We start from the raw sequence: 15,752 nt of genomic DNA on the forward strand, positions 1-15,752 counted from the left end.
TTTGAAAGTGACAGAGAAAGTAAATGGGAAGTGAAATTCATGGTTGGCCAGTTCATAACTTACATTATATTAAAATGTAGGTCATGTTTTGTCTTGAGCTGTGAAATCAGATTATAGATAGATATCCCTAATTAAATGTATATTACTATTCTGTATAAAATGTATGTATGAGACGTACAAAATGTCTTCAAATAAACCATAACAATCAGTCTCAAGTTTTTTTCTTTCTGATACAGTGGTTGTGATGTGACTGGAGGAGTTGTCGGTCCACACTGTCAGCCAGGACTACTAGGAAATTAGACCAAGGCTTTTGTGTAATAACATTTCATAATAATGATTTCTGAAAAATAAAATAAACACACACAGACACACACACACACCTAAACAGAGCAAAGACAAACAGGACTAATAAATAAACTCTTTATTTTCAAACATGGCCGACAGGGAAGCGAAACACAAACATGGACATGCCCAGATTTTGGGTTTGAGAAACAGTTAGAATTTTTTTAACCATTCAAGATTGTTTCCTTTTGGTTCAGTTGGATGGGCAGGAATGTCAGGCATGTTTCCGTCATCTCGTACTGGGACTGCAAAAGAGACACGTAAAATTATCGAAATGTAATTCAAGGAATCAGGAAAAACAATGTAGTCTTTAAAGAATTACCAGGATAATTAAACGGTACTGCTGAATTGATCATTCCAGAGTACTTTGTGAATGGGCTGACGAATGGAAGAACAGTACCTGAAAAATAAGTTTAAACACAGAATTACATTTGTGTATGTATTACATTATGTATGCATATGTATGTTATTTGATTTATTATTTTTTTTCAACACATTTCAGTGCCATAGTGGCTTACCTAGTAGTCCAATGCCACACGACACCAGGATGACAGGTTCCTTATTCCAAGCATTTTTCAGGAAACCCATGAATCCTGTTACAGATTTCACATAATAATACACTTTAAAAAGCAATAACAGAGAGAAATACGGTAATGCCCTAGTATGCACTGCCTTAAATGGCTGTTTATTAATTAAAACAGAGACATAAAATTATATTAGTAATAAAAGTATTTGGACACATCGGTTTTGTTTTCAATTTTCTATTTGGAACATGTATTGGGGACCAAAAAACACATTAAATGCGAAATTGACCCTTGTGAGCTTTGAGTCATGTTATAATGTTGTTACATCATCAAAAACATATCTGACGTTGTGTTTTATTTCATTCACACATGTCTGAGTAACCCTTTATTTATTATCTGTCTACATTTCCAAAGCTCAAAGTGCTCTGTTCCACGTTGTGATGTCATGTAGTGGTAGTTTTCATGTTAGAAGCTTCTTTTTACTTTTCTTCAGTAGGGATCAGTAGAGTTAAAAAACACAGTGGAACAAGGTGGAACAAAGTGTTTTCAGTGCAAGAGAACAACACAACCTAAATGCACAGGGTTTGTGTGTTAAACTTGTGCGAACGAAACAGAACACAACTCCGGGTCTGTTTTTGATGAGGAAACAACATTACAACATAGAAATACAATCAGAAAATAGCGTAATATGGGCCATTTAAATATTGACATCTACTCACCCACATATATTTTAGTATATAAACTAAACACAAATGTCCTAATACACTGATAAAGGCAGATCAATCAATGCGCAAACCAATAGCTGTTGTTAGCAAAGCACCAAGGTCACGTTTCCATTGCGTTTTAAAACTACGCGATTTCGTTTTACAAATTCAAGACACACATAGACATTCAATTTATATGATTAATGCAGAGATAATTTTAGAGGAATGGCATTTCTACATGATTTAAGTACAAAAAGAGCAAAAGAGATTAAAAACGCTCACGTACCCGCCATGTTGCCTGTTGTAGTTCTGTAGCGCGTGTGCTCATGGGAAACGTAGTCGCTAGGAAATTACGTCTATTTCCTGCGACACTGCAAGGCTAAAAACAACAGTTGTATTTTTGCAGTCTCTTATGGTTATTTCTTGTTTTTTTTTCTTTCCGTAGGTTAGAAAATAGTGCAGTAATTAGTCTGAGTGTTTTACGGATTTAAGTGGAGCTATAAAACCGGAGAACCAACAGAAACAAGCTGCTTGACGTTATAACAAAGTAAGTAAGATTTCCAGAGACACACACCTTGGAAGTCACACCTTAAAAAGTTAGCTTTTCCAGTACTACTGGACCTGAACTAAGCCAAATCTAAAACTGGACTAAACCAAAATCATATCAGATGTAAACAAGCACTAAATTAGAGCTAAACCAGGACTAAACCAGGATTATACCTGGTTTAGTCTCGGTAAAAATAGGTATGTGATTTACCTGGAAATGTAAATCATCATAAGTTAATTTTGCGCCATATTTAACTACTTTATAATATTGCATAGCTGCAACAGTATACGGATGTGATTTCAATAACTGTTTCATATCTTTGTTTATGATAGAAATCTGTGCCCATGGTGATGTGAGGCGTCTCATCCCTGGACCATGGAGGATTTCTCGGGCTTGGCTTTGCCTCCTCTGTTTGGGGGACATATCCTGGAGGCAGAGTTGGAGCCAGGAGAGGTTGAGCTGGGACCTGGAGAGGCATGTGAACAATGTAGAAATTTATATGGGAATGTATATTTGCTTTAAAAATGGATTAGTATGGATTCTAACTTCTGCAATTGTTTGCTGAACATTAAGGTCTTGGCCATAAGCAAAAAGGTTATTTGGTTGGTTCGAGTTTCATGAACTTCTGTAGGCTCTGTTGGCTATTTCTATTTCTGTTTCACCAGAAATGCCACTGAGCGAAACAAAACATACATTTTTCAAGTTATAAAAAATCCCAATATTAAACAATTTAATTCTAAAACTAGTTAGTTAATTAGATCATCATTCAAGCAGATATACATTACCATGCATGAACACTCTTGATAGTTTTCAAAAATAAAAAGTAATACGAGCTAGATGATAAAACTAAAGGCATTTTTGTTCTGTGTTCATTATGTTTTTAATTCTTTTATTTGAGAAATGGTTAAGGAGAGACATGGGTACATTCTATAGTAATACTATATCTTATGTTCAGTATGGATTTCTCCCATTGTGGTTTTAAAATCTATATTACATGTACCGGTAATCAGAAATTGAATCCATCTTTATTCGCCTTACAGGTTGAACTGGGCTCAGGGGACAAAGAGCTGCTGGAGAGTGCTGCACAAGAAGATGAACAAAGGAGAGCTCTAGATAAAAGGAAGTACCTCGCCCTGAGCCGGCGATGTAAAGAAATAGAACAGGTAGGACTAGACTAAACTGTGATTATGTCATATTCCCAGATGGGGACAAGACTCAGATTTCCATTTTAGTTACATGGTATTTTCACAAGAGATATCACAGAGCACATATATTAAAATATTGGACTTACCTTATTACTACCATTTTTAAAAGCCAAAATCAAAGAAAATATAACATGAATGACATGAAAACAATGAGGAAGAACATTTAGACAGTTTTATGAACAGAAACCGCCCTGTTGATCATTTTTTTCACCCTCCCCAGCATCTTCTAACTTGCAGTATTTTCGGGAACTTTCTCCACACACAGTTCTTACTTCTTTCTTCCATAATCATGCATTATAAATCACACCATCCTCATTTGTGGCCATTGAATATTACATGCCTATTACAGAATTTTTTATCTTATCCAAAAGTTTTGAAAAACCCATTTCAAGAAAGCATATGAATCGCAATGCATGACTCACTGCAGTCGTTTCTGTAATAGGTAAATCAGAAAATACTTGGGCGCCTTCATCAAGTCCAAAGAATAACGCGTCGACTGAAGAAGGAAAGACGGTAATTTTTTCCACACATTTGTACATTACCATTCCACTTTTGCAGTACGAGAGATGAGTAAGCTTAATGTTAGTGTGGAACAAGCGAAGTAATAACATACTCATAAAAACAACCAGGTTACAGTTTTACATACATATACCTTATTTTATTTTTTATTCTATTATAGTTTCCTCATGAAGACTCTTGATGCTCATGGAGACGACTACAGAAAGGCTCAGCTCACCATTCTGCTCGAGGTAAGATCTTTGTGTTCTTAAAGGAATTGCCTTTTCAATTATAACCACACCAGAATCCCCCCTGTGTTTTTTAGGATGACTCTGGTCTAAATCTGGACTCTAATGCTCCTGCTCTGGACGAGGACAAGCTGAACGGGGGCTTGGTGCAAAACAGCACTGGGCAAAAGAAGAGGAGACACCGCATCCCAAAGCAAGAAAAGGATAAAGAACAACAGGTACAAGTTTATTTGTCACAATTTCAGTTAATGTTGTGTAACGTTTATAGTGGTAATAATTTCCTTTGTTTCAATATGTTTATCTTTACTTTTCATTTGTACTATATAACGATTAGTTGTTCAAGTTCTAGTTTTTCTTTGTCCCACTAGGGGGTTTTAGTTGCAGCACTTAACCCAAAAAACAGATGCAACACAAATAATATACAGAAGATGAGAGAGAAAAACTAATTTGTATCAATACAACAACCAGGTACAGTGCAAGTATGTTGTATGTGTAATAGTAGGCTCAAAGTGCTAAGTGTCAATAAGGTGCTTCAAAGCTGTCAGAAAACTTAGACTTAAACTTTATTGATCCACAAGGGAAATTATTTGTACACAGTAGCTCACACGTCACAATACAATATAATAACAAAGAGAAAAAATATAAATGGTGATAATTAATTCTAAATAAGAAGCAAAAAAAGGTAGCGAGAGACAGGTGTCAAAAAACATAATTTTATAAATATCTATGTACAAGTCAAAATAAAATTGAAAATAAAATAGAAAAAAATTAAATAGAAATAGAGAAGAGTGTAGTTCCCAAATTCTTAGTCATGTAACCATCTGCACCTGCACTTGTCACAGCCTTGAGAAGTGAATCTCTATGAGATAAATAAAGTTCTCTTTTTTTTCTTCTTTCCCCGTGGAGAGATTATCACAGTGCTTTTCTCTTTAGGACAGCTTTATAAACTCATGCCATCTACTTTTCCCACGCTCTCCTCCTATTGGTCAGGTGCTAACATGCTTTCATTGAGTGTCAGGTGGATTTTACCAGTCAGAGAAAAGTATGAACTCCCAGAAGAAGCAACACTACTAACTGTACCATGTTTACCATATCATTGAACTCTAATGTGAATAATAATGTTTGCTTACACGTTTTGCTGTGGTCTGTTTTACTAGGCTGAAGCAGACGTGTCGGCGTTGGCTGAGACCCAGTTTGGAGATGCTCCCAGCCCTCCCTCTTTGTCACTCTGCTCCTACAACACTGACTGAGACAAAACTCAAAATAATTAGAAAATAGTATTTTTTGTTTAGTTTCTATCTGTTGTTTGTATTCACTAGTGTATTAGAATGATTATACAGACTGACTTAATTTGTGTGTAAAGAGTGTTTTTTTTTTTAACTGTACTAAATCATTATGTTACATTTTTATACCATAATTGTTAACCATTATGACTCTGTATGTACATTTTTGTAAAGAAAGTTTTTTCTCATATGATTCTCAAATATAAATAGAATTTTATTTTTGTCAAATGAATTTGAAGGTTCCATCTTTTTTAAAAACAGTAAATTGAGGTTTATATTTATTTGTTTATTTATTAGTTTGTGCTCTTGTGGCCCCAGTCTGTAGAATGGAGAGATTACAGCGGATGTGTCCAAGTGACAGACATTGACATTGTCCAATCGGGTGCCGTACATCTGACAGGCGTGTGCAGTGTCCAATCAGGTCCCGAGGTGTGATTTGGGGCGGGCCCGCGGGAGGAGGTGGGACTTTAGTTACCGTCCATCTTCAGCTACAATATAGAGCGAGCCTGTCGAAAAGAAAACACAATTTGGAAGTGAAGAAGACTTTTTGGAATTAGTTTTGGCTGTAATTGAAAAAAGACAAACGAAAGCCCCTACCTTAGGTAAATGTCGTAAACATGTAACATAGATTCTCGCGTAACCCATTTCCCTTTTTCCTAAATTTGACTAGCTAAGCTGCTAGCTAGCATTTATGCATTAGCGAGGCAGGCATTTAGCTAAATTAGCTCGTAGGCTTTCGTTTTGAACGGTCTAATATCAGATGTAAGTTCCCCAGCTCTATAATACAACACAAAATCTTTGCTGGGCTCCAGAAACATCGAAGCATGAAAACACGGGTCATCCTTAGCACAGCTCTCTGATCCTGGGCTGAAGCGGGTTAAAAACGAGCTCAGGACTGACTAGCACCAACGTTAGCTCTAATGCTAATTGTTCAGATTGCTTATTGTAGGTGAGAACAATTCATGCACTCCGCGATCACTCTTGTAAGTGTCAGGTGCACGGTTCTGTGGTAGTGCACAGAAAGTGTCGTGATGATGATGATTTGAAGTGAGGATCTTTATGCAGCTAATGTGAATGTTCACAGTTGGGCTCGTGTTACCGTCACTCTGAAAACATCGCTTTTATTGAAGGATGTTGACTCTGTGTCTCTGTATTAAGATAGACAGTGTGTTACCTCCACGCATCTAACTGTGACAGACGGAATGTGGACAGTGTCGTAGTCAGAGCCATGGCTGACAAGAGAAAACTACAAGGTAAAACTCACTCATGTTTGCTGCACACTTTTGCATCAGTGGTTTCCCTTCACATCTCAAATGCTCCCACCATGTGCTGGTTTTGAAGGCAATGCTGCATCATACAGAACTAACTTCTCGCTTTGCATAACTTTGTACTGAATAAGTTATTTTTTATTCCTCAGGTGAAATCGATAGATGTTTGAAAAAAGTAGCAGAAGGTGTAGAACAGTTTGAAGACATCTGGCAAAAGGTAGAGATGGTTAATGCATAGATGTTGCAAATCCCTTATAACCATCATAATACAAGTTATTTTTTGTATTCAAGCTTCATAATGCAGCCAATGCAAACCAAAAGGAAAAGTATGAGGCTGACCTCAAAAAAGAGATTAAAAAATTACAGGTAAGATCATTATGGAGTTATTGCTGTCACAAAGCTCTCAGTGAATAGAACGTAATGTAATCTGTTGTCTTTAGCGACTAAGAGACCAGATAAAAACATGGGTCGCGTCAAACGAGATCAAAGACAAAAGGCAGCTAGTGGAGAACCGCAAACTAATAGAAACGGTAAGCAGTATCTACTTACAAGTGTTTTTGTTTTATGAAGAGGTAATAATGTCGTGTTTATTCTTTTGTCAGCAAATGGAGCGGTTCAAAGTTGTGGAGCGTGAGACAAAAACAAAAGCGTACTCAAAAGAAGGTTTAGGACTCGCTCAAAAAGTGGATCCAGCTCAGAGGGAAAAGGAGGAGACGGGGCAGTGGTTAACGGTAATGCACCCTCTATTACACTGCACTGACTTGGGAATAGGTATGTCACATTATTGTATTTTGTAGTGATATGATTATCATGAATAGAAAGATCACTGTGTAATGATTATTATAGTTTTTAATTTCCATTGTCTAATAATCTAATTTCCATGTCTCCAACTGTATGAAATGCCTTCCTGACAGATTGAGGTTAATGTGAAAAAGTACCAGGTTACTTTTTGGAGTGTTCAGTTTGCTTCTTAAATAGTCACAGTCTATATTATTATATTCTCATGATTCATTTGTGGCCTAAATAATCACAATTGTTGATGAACTAAATAATCTTGCCTTCTTGCTTGGTACGACAGGTAATATCATGTGTTAGTAATGTTTTGTCAATGCTGTTTTGCCACTGTAAATGGAAAAAGAGATTTTGTTCCAGGTTTTTTGAGGCCCCTTATCATGTTTTTTTACACATTTTCTGTAGTTGATTGGAGCATTAATTGAAAATTTGTTTAAAAGTGGATTAGTTGCACAGCCTTACTTGTTGCAGGTTAAGCATTTTGTTTGTGCCATTCTAACCCCAGATTTGGACTGAGGCTATGGTGACATGGTTTTGATCGTTTCATTTACACCTTTTGGAGTAAATCTCTTAAGCTGTATTTTAGAAAGATGCAAGAGGCAAAAAATAATCAGTTTGTTCCTCTTATTGTTTTTAGTATGCTCTCACACACCTGGTTTGGTTTTGTTTTGAGACCAGTTTAGTCCTGATGTAGATTTGCATTGGTCCTGCTCGAGTCTTGGAATTAATCTTGATCTAGTCTAGTTCCAATTATGATGTGGTTTATATGCAATTGTGGACACACCATTAGATTTTGGGAGAGAAAATTTGCCAGTATCTTGTATTAATTTTATCTGTTCATCTGTTTATTTCTTCAGAATACGATAGACACGCTAAACATGCAGGTGGATCAGTTTGAAAGTGAAGTCGAATCTCTCTCGGTCCAAACAAGAAAAAAGAAAGGAGACAAAGAGGTATCTGAAAACCAACCAATTCAATCGCTTAGATTTGGTGTTCCTCTTCTGACAGTTTTTTTTATTGTTGTCACACAGAAACAAGATCGCATTGATGAACTAAAGCGGTTAATTGAGAGGCATCGATTTCACATTCGAATGTTGGAGACCATATTACGCATGTTAGACAACGACTCTGTGCCAGTGGATGCTATTCAAAAGATTAAGGACGACGTTGAGTACTACATAGATTCCTCTCAAGACCCAGACTTTGAAGAGAATGAATTCCTGTACGACGACTTGGATCTAGAGGACATCCGTGAGTACAAGTGCTATTGATCTTATGATACTAGTGCTGTAGGACTTAAAGCTGCACTGTGTAACTTTTCTGGCGGAGAGGCCAGAAGATGCTATTGCTTCAACTACAATAGTAGTTGTCATTCAACTTACCTATTTCCATAGAAACAAAAGTTACATCTTACAAGTTATAAAGTTACATTCTTACTGCTCACAGTAAAAATGCAAGGTACCTATTTACAAAAAAACACCAGAAAAGTTACATAGTACACCTTTAACAATGGGTGGGTAGTTTTGGCTCCTGAAGTTAAATCCCATTGATTTAAAACATTTTTTAAAAAGACTTAAAAAAAAATATGAGTGTGATTTGTGCTAGCATTGAGATTTAATATGTTTGCACTTGTGTAAAGATGCACTTTGTATCTTTCCTGGCGACATTTATGTTCTCTACCTGCTCGTCTTTATGAAGATGGTATTGGTTTGCTTGAAATGTTCCAATATGATATAAAACAGACCTATCTGGTACTGCTTAAATGAATGTTGTTGTAGCCTGTGCAATCTGCTAAGTGCAGCTTAGCAATTTAAATTGTGATTTATATTTGATCTTATTGAATCTTGCTGCTCAAGGCCGGCTGCACACTAGGAGAATTAAAAAACTTCTGATATTTTAATACTTGACACAAAGTGAAGTGCACAGTCCGCAGACATGAGGACATGTAGCAACTATTATTCCTCTCACGCTTACATCAAGGACAGTTCAACTAAAGGTCTACCAAACTGTCACATCATTAAATGGGGTGTCTCGTGAAAACAGACACATGAGGATTCACTTTTATTCACAGCAAAAATTAAACAAAAAGCGTGTGGATTAATTCTTGTTTCTGAAGATGAGCTGGAGCTTAAGAGTCATTGTAGCGATGACAGTAATAAAAAAGTTTTCGTTTCCGTTCTGGTGTCCTCTAATATTTCTAAAGTTTAAGAGCTATCACCAGGCAATGGGCATCTGCAGCCTGGCTGTTCTAACTGGCTGTTGTAAAGTAAAATGCAAGCGACAATATTTAATAAGCCAATGATGTTCATTATGTCTTCTTATATACTTTAACTTCTTAGGTTCTTTTTAAAGACAATGCAGTAATATTTAATAATATACTCATATATAATATAACAACATGTTGGAACCGTACAGTTTGAGGATTTGTAGCTGCGACCTGATAAATGATTGTAACAGAATCACACTGACCCCACAGACATGAGGAGGGCCACAGCAAATAGTCACTTATGAGAAAAGTTGCTTGAGCCACATCTCCCCATACTTGTAGACAGACAAATCTGGCTTCAAGTTGGACCAGAAATCCTCTTGTGTGTAGTGTGTCTATGGTCATAGACACATCGCACTTCAAAAAGTCTCTGGGAAAAATAAATGGGTTTTATGAATGGATTATTACCTTTGCCGTTCATTCAGACACTTGTCTGCCCTCTTGCAGCTGCAGCACTAGTGGCCACGTCTCCGTCGGGTCAGGGCAACATGGAGGACGAGATGTACCTCCACTCCAGCAGCACTCCCACCTCCACCACCTCCTCCTCCCCCATCCCTCCATCCCCAGCCACCTGCACTGCTGTAAGTCCCACTTCAACATGACTACAGTTTAGATTTAAAGGCATAACTTGTCAATTTAAAGGTCCTATATTTTGCATTAGTCAGGTTTTTAAACCTTCAGAATGAAATATCTCAAAGGGAACGTAAACTCAGTGTATTACAACAAAAATCAGCATTTCATCTGTATTTTAGCTGCTGTATAAATGTTATTGCGCTATAGAATTTTGTTATGTCATGTGAAACCCTGCAAATGTTTTTTTCTGAAAACCCAGCAAAAGCATGCTGATTATCTTAAACTGTGTAATATCTTACAACAGCAAAGCTATGAAATTTCCATATAAATCGCCAGCTAGGAAGTTACAAACTACTGGTGCTCTGCAGAGTGAGACAAATAAGCTAAAACAATGGCTGCTAGTGCTTAAGTTGATTAGCTGCTCAGTGAAGGAAATGTGAGAAGGACTAGTACACGCAGAGCTATTGAAACATGCACAAATGCACCTGCCTGCTCCAGATGTGTTTCGATGACAATTATAACCTGGTTAAAAGTAATGTTGGCAGAATATAGGACCTTTAATAATATTTGACTATACACATTTAGTATTTTGAATATAGTTCATTGCAAGTTCATTTGTGTTTGATCCACTGGTTAGTTTTCTGGATCATTGTTTGCAAACTGGATTGTCATATCAAGGTATCTCCTCCTGTAGGAGAACTCAGAGGACGATAAGAAACGGGGCCGCTCGACAGACTGTGAAGTTAGTCAGGTGAGGTGTCTGTGCTGTGTACTCTGGGAGTTTAGTGCCTCTTCACCCTTGGTCCCGGAGAGCTTTGGTGACTGCTTTTGGCACAAACATCACTTTTTCCTCTGTGGGACCATGGCTGGAGTTTCTTATATTCTGTAATCTAATCTCCTGCTTCTGCGGGTTTTAGTCACCTGTTAACTTTGCACCTTATGTTCTGCTTGATGTCCTTGGGGTCTGTCGTACATATAATCTAACCTGACTCTCTGTGTTACTTACAGTCACCTGTGAAAAATGGCACCCCATCCCTGCTCTCCTCCTTTTCCTCTTCGACGACCTCTGGCTCGTCATCCTCCTCTTCTCTTGTTTCCATGGCGAGTGTTGTCGGGGGCATTCCTTCGGTTCCTACGAGCAGCGGTCTCATAGGGAGCTTCAGCAGCGCGGTGCAGCAGCATCAGCACCCTCCAGCAACACCGTCACAGACGGTGACGCAACCGCCTCAGTCCAAACCCTCTGTCCCGGGTCACAGCACCCCCAGTCCCCCCACCAACCCCCTCCTGCCCTCCTCCTCCACCCCCTCTCTGCCCACGCCCAGCTCTCCCAGCTCCTCCGCCCCCTCTTTGCCCTCACCCTCCCCCGCCTCCAGCCTGAGCCTGGGGCTGGGCCTGGGGCTGAGCAAAGGTCTGACGGGGAGCAGCTCGGGTCAGATGGCAGGACTGGGCTTAAGCCACGCCCCCTCGCTAAACTCCATGTCAGGGCTGATCTCAGGCTCCACGCCAGCACCGTACGCTCAGGCTGCCGCCTCTGGAGCTCTGGGGCTGAGCAGCACGTCACAGTCCAGCATTTCAGCGGAGAGCACCTCCATCTCCACCTCCAGTGTCACCACCAATGGGACGGGCTCTGGCCTGGGTCTGCTGGGCTCTAGCCCGGCGCACAGCTCTCTGAGCAGCAGCATTTTGGGACTGGTCCCAGGACAGAGTGTTGCCCCAGGGGCCCCTCAGGTGCCCCCTGTCAGCTCGCCCCCTGGTGTGGTGGGGCTGATGGGAGGAAACGGAGGCAGTGTCGGAGTAGTTGGAGGAGTCAACTCTGCACCGGCCAGACCACCAAGCGGACTCAAACAAAATGGTAGCACAAGTATGTTGTTATGAAAATCAGTTCTGTTCGTGTTATGTGTCTGAATGCTGGAGATCAGATATAAAGTGTTCTCTGTTCTGTGTTTTCAGGTTACAGCGCGGTTGTGGCAGAGAGTTCTACAGAGTCAGCTCTGAGCACACCGAGCCAGTCTCAAAGCAGCCAGCCTTCATCACTCAGCTCCTCTACCAGTCAGCCGTATGTTCACCTGCAGTTTGTGCTTGGATTATTTTTTATTAATATCTTCATGTTTTATTAAATCAGATGTGTTTCTCTGCTCTTCAGAATGGACAATGGGCCCAGTTTAATTAGCTCCATCACTCTGCCTCCAAGCTCTCCGTCCCCGTCCTTCTCTGACAGCACACCAGGGGGTGGGAGTCTTCTCAACGGGCCCCACTCGTACTCTCAAGCTTCTGAGGGCCTCAAGGTAAAGAAGTTAATGCACAAACAAGTATTATGTACATATTATGTGTTAGAGCTGCATTTGTTTGATGGTGTTCGAAGAGTCTGCAGAACTAAGTTCTACGTTAATAAGATAATATAATTAAGTTGATCATTTAATATAATAAGATAACTAAGTTAATACTTAGGTTTGATTTTATTATTTTAATGTGAGTAATGTGTCTGTCCAACACACCACCTTGAGTTTTCATTGATAACAAATTTAGATTGTTGTATGGACACAGCACATACTACTTATAATACTGAGACCAGCGACTGTTCGTTTGCTTCAGACTTTAGGACTGTGGTATAACTGTGTTGTTTGTGCCCCACAGGCCCCGGAGCCTCTGAGTTCTCTGAAGGCGATGGCGGAGAGAGCAGCTCTGGGCTCAGGTCTGGACGGAGAGATCAGCAACCTGCATCTAACAGACAGAGGTCAGTGTTTACTCTTAACACTGTTTTTATCTGTTTCCTTATGTTAAGCGTCTTTGGGTATCTTGAAAAACACTATACAAGTGTTTAAGGATAGGACAAGATCTTGTAGTATGAGAACATCTCCTATCCTTAAACACTTGTATAGTGTGAGATAAATTTGCAACAAGATTGTGCAAGACCAGAAAAGTGCTTCTGAGTTATACTTCTGGAGAAACTGCATTTCAAAAAAACTGTGTAATAAGGACAACAAAAATATGAAATTGTAATGAAAGTATGAAAACTGAAGAGGATAGCCCAGTTTATTAATGACTTATGTCTAAATCTCATCTCATCTTTGACTAAATCTCGTGTCTTGTCTTGTCTTGTGGGAATTGTGGCCCCCCTACAAGTGCTATGTATTATTATTAGAACTGAGACATGACCACATCATACCTGAATACTCTCTCATGACACTATTTTCCTGCAGATATTTTCTCTGGCTCGTCTGCAGCGCCCGGCACACCCGCTGCTCCACAACCGTCCGTCTCTGAGGTCAGCATCCCGCCGTCGCTCGGGGTGTGTCCTCTGGGGCCAACGCCGCTGCCCAAAGACCAACTGTACCAGCAGGCCATGCAGGAGTCTGCCTGGACACACATGCCGCACCCCTCAGACTCTGAGAGGATCAGGTCAGGACACTTTATGTACAAACATGTGTATTATGTGTTGTCTGGGCAATATGGTGATAAAAACTGAATCATGATCTTGTCCCTGTGACAGTGTGCTCTGTTGATGAAATTGTAACTCACTTTCTCTGTTTAATGCAGCTGTCAGCTCAAATACAGACTTCTTTTTCCACCAGTTTTCCTTTTGGTCAGCCAATGTAACGCTCTGACTGAAGTTTTATAAGAGGCAGATGCCTTTCGAATTGCCTCTGAAAAGGCAGTAGAATGTATATGACTTCGAAATTGTGATCTGACTCCAAAAAATTTAGATTTTCTTTTTTAATAACATGTGTAGTAACATGTGTTGAAACATGTGTCACTATAATCACTATACTGAATTATCATTGAGTTAATGAATAGAACAATCATTTTTTGGGGTCCATGTTTATCGTGGGTACATTTTCTCTGTAGCATTAGGAAACAGTATTTTTCTTAACTGCAACAAGTTTTGAGCAGGAGAGTACTGAACAAATAGTTTATACAACTCATTATAGATACTGACTTCTAAAATGTACTATTCTAATATTTGGGATAATTATGCTTTAGGGTTTTTGTGTCAGTGGCATAATTTTGTTTCAGTATTTTCATTTATTGTTTGTATTTTCTCTAGGAATATATTGCACTTAAGAATGTGTTATCATGACAGGGTTATGTACAGTGACATGTGTAATAACATGCCCTGAAACATGTGTAATAATAGTTGTGTTGTGTGGTGTCCCACAGGCAGTACCTGATGAGGAATCCCTGTCCGACGCTGCCATTTCACCACCAGGTGCCGCCACATCACTCTGACTCTATCGAGTTCTACCAGAGACTGTCCACAGAAACACTGTTCTTCATCTTTTACTACCTGGAGGTAACGCACGTCTTCACAGCACCCCCTGTGGCTCTTTTCAGTGTGTAACAGGTGTTGTCTGTCTCAGGGCACAAAAGCTCAGTATCTGTCAGCCAAGGCTCTAAAGAAACAGTCGTGGAGGTTTCACACCAAGTACATGATGTGGTTCCAGAGACACGAGGAGCCCAAGACCATCACAGATGAGTTTGAGCAGGTGAATCTTCTTCATTCACTGTTGGACTGTTTGTGTGACTGTGTCTAACCTCTGTCCTCCCTCAGGGCACTTACATTTACTTTGACTATGAAAAATGGGGCCAGCGGAAAAAGGAGGGCTTTACCTTCGAGTACAGGTACCTGGAAGACCGCGATCTACAGTGACAGCTACAGAACGGACAGAGACAAAACGTGCTGCTGTTGACATTCCGAGACTGAACTCCAAACTGTGGATAGAGATTGTGATGTGTAGTAGAAGCCTCTGTGCGCCCTCTGGTGGCAGACTGCTGTCTGTCCCTGTGGGCCGGTCACACAGTGCTGCAGGGGCTCAGGGGCTGTGCCTGTCTGTGGCATTAGGAAAGCCTACCCCGTGCATGTTTCTCATGTTTCGTTTTCTTTTTCTGTTTCAACAAATTCTCTGTACCACCTGTCCAACATGAGCCCGGAAACCTTCGACTCGACACAAACCAACTGGGGATTTGATTAGAAAACTGCCCATCTTGTATTTACTGTAATTGGTGGTTTAGACTTGGAAGTACAGTGGACATTTAGTCATGGAGTGTAGGAATGGCTTCTTTTAAGACCCTGGGATGCCTGTTAATATGGTCACTATTGGACATAGTGAGCGGTTATCAAAAGTTTTATTGATATTGTCTTGGTCAATTAAACGCTGATTGAGAGTGACCACAGGGCCTCTCCCTGTGACAGGGAAAGAGTCCTTATTGGACATGGATTAAATTGCTATGCAATTGAACTGGTCTCTGACTCCCTCTCTTTACAGAAAATGTTTTTAAGTTATCCTGTCAAAGAAATGCATTATTATGGCGCATTGTTTGTGAGAAATTAATAAACTTGTAAAATAAATCTTAATTATAGGGTTTGAGAACTTTTACTTGTTTTATTGCAGCAGTTTTCTCCACAGCGTTGATGCCGTCGGCCGCACTGACCATAGAGATGAATGTACCACTGGATACATGGATTCTGACCTTTTGTAAGACCCTGCTGTTTCCCCATTTAGC

General features: G+C 39.7%; 3 protein-coding genes across 6 annotated transcripts; 2 read left to right on the top strand and 1 right to left on the bottom strand.

Annotated features, from left to right (window-relative positions):
* Positions 1-406: 406 nt before the first annotated feature.
* Positions 407-1,996, bottom strand: ndufa3 (NADH:ubiquinone oxidoreductase subunit A3). Its single transcript, XM_020928079.2, has 4 exons — positions 1,857-1,996; positions 861-935; positions 665-742; positions 407-587 (listed from the first exon to the last, which is right to left on the bottom strand). The coding sequence occupies exons 1-4, from the start codon at positions 1,861-1,863 to the stop codon at positions 496-498; spliced, it is 252 nt and encodes an 83-aa protein (XP_020783738.1). The 5' UTR covers positions 1,864-1,996; the 3' UTR covers positions 407-495.
* On the top strand, positions 1,930-5,583 carry tfpt (TCF3 (E2A) fusion partner). The gene is made up of 7 exons (XM_020928106.2): positions 1,930-2,117; positions 2,450-2,591; positions 3,158-3,280; positions 3,765-3,835; positions 4,002-4,071; positions 4,146-4,286; positions 5,226-5,583. The coding sequence occupies exons 2-7, from the start codon at positions 2,493-2,495 to the stop codon at positions 5,316-5,318; spliced, it is 597 nt and encodes a 198-aa protein (XP_020783765.2). The 5' UTR covers positions 1,930-2,117; positions 2,450-2,492; the 3' UTR covers positions 5,319-5,583.
* A 210-nt stretch (positions 5,584-5,793) lies between these two features.
* Positions 5,794-15,603, top strand: cnot3a (CCR4-NOT transcription complex, subunit 3a). 4 transcript variants are annotated; one of them, XM_055163314.1, is made up of 18 exons: positions 5,794-5,953; positions 6,510-6,604; positions 6,769-6,836; positions 6,911-6,985; positions 7,060-7,149; positions 7,222-7,350; positions 8,269-8,364; positions 8,443-8,662; positions 10,125-10,258; positions 10,945-11,001; positions 11,259-12,111; positions 12,201-12,306; positions 12,394-12,535; positions 12,885-12,984; positions 13,451-13,649; positions 14,409-14,541; positions 14,609-14,734; positions 14,800-15,603. In XM_055163314.1, the coding sequence occupies exons 2-18, from the start codon at positions 6,580-6,582 to the stop codon at positions 14,896-14,898; spliced, it is 2,652 nt and encodes an 883-aa protein (XP_055019289.1). In that variant the 5' UTR covers positions 5,794-5,953; positions 6,510-6,579; the 3' UTR covers positions 14,899-15,603. The 4 variants fall into 4 exon arrangements, with proteins under 4 accessions (XP_055019289.1, XP_055019291.1, XP_055019290.1 ...); XM_055163316.1 differs by having other exon boundaries at positions 11,259-12,102; XM_055163315.1 differs by having other exon boundaries at positions 5,795-5,953; positions 6,514-6,604.
* The last annotated feature ends 149 nt before the right edge of the window (positions 15,604-15,752 follow it).

Source organism: Boleophthalmus pectinirostris, unplaced genomic scaffold, assembly GCF_026225935.1.
Source record: "Boleophthalmus pectinirostris isolate CB_2022bp ecotype Guang Dong unplaced genomic scaffold, ASM2622593v1 HiC_scaffold_6, whole genome shotgun sequence".
In the NCBI taxonomy this organism is placed as follows: Eukaryota; Metazoa; Chordata; class Actinopteri; order Gobiiformes; family Gobiidae; genus Boleophthalmus; species Boleophthalmus pectinirostris.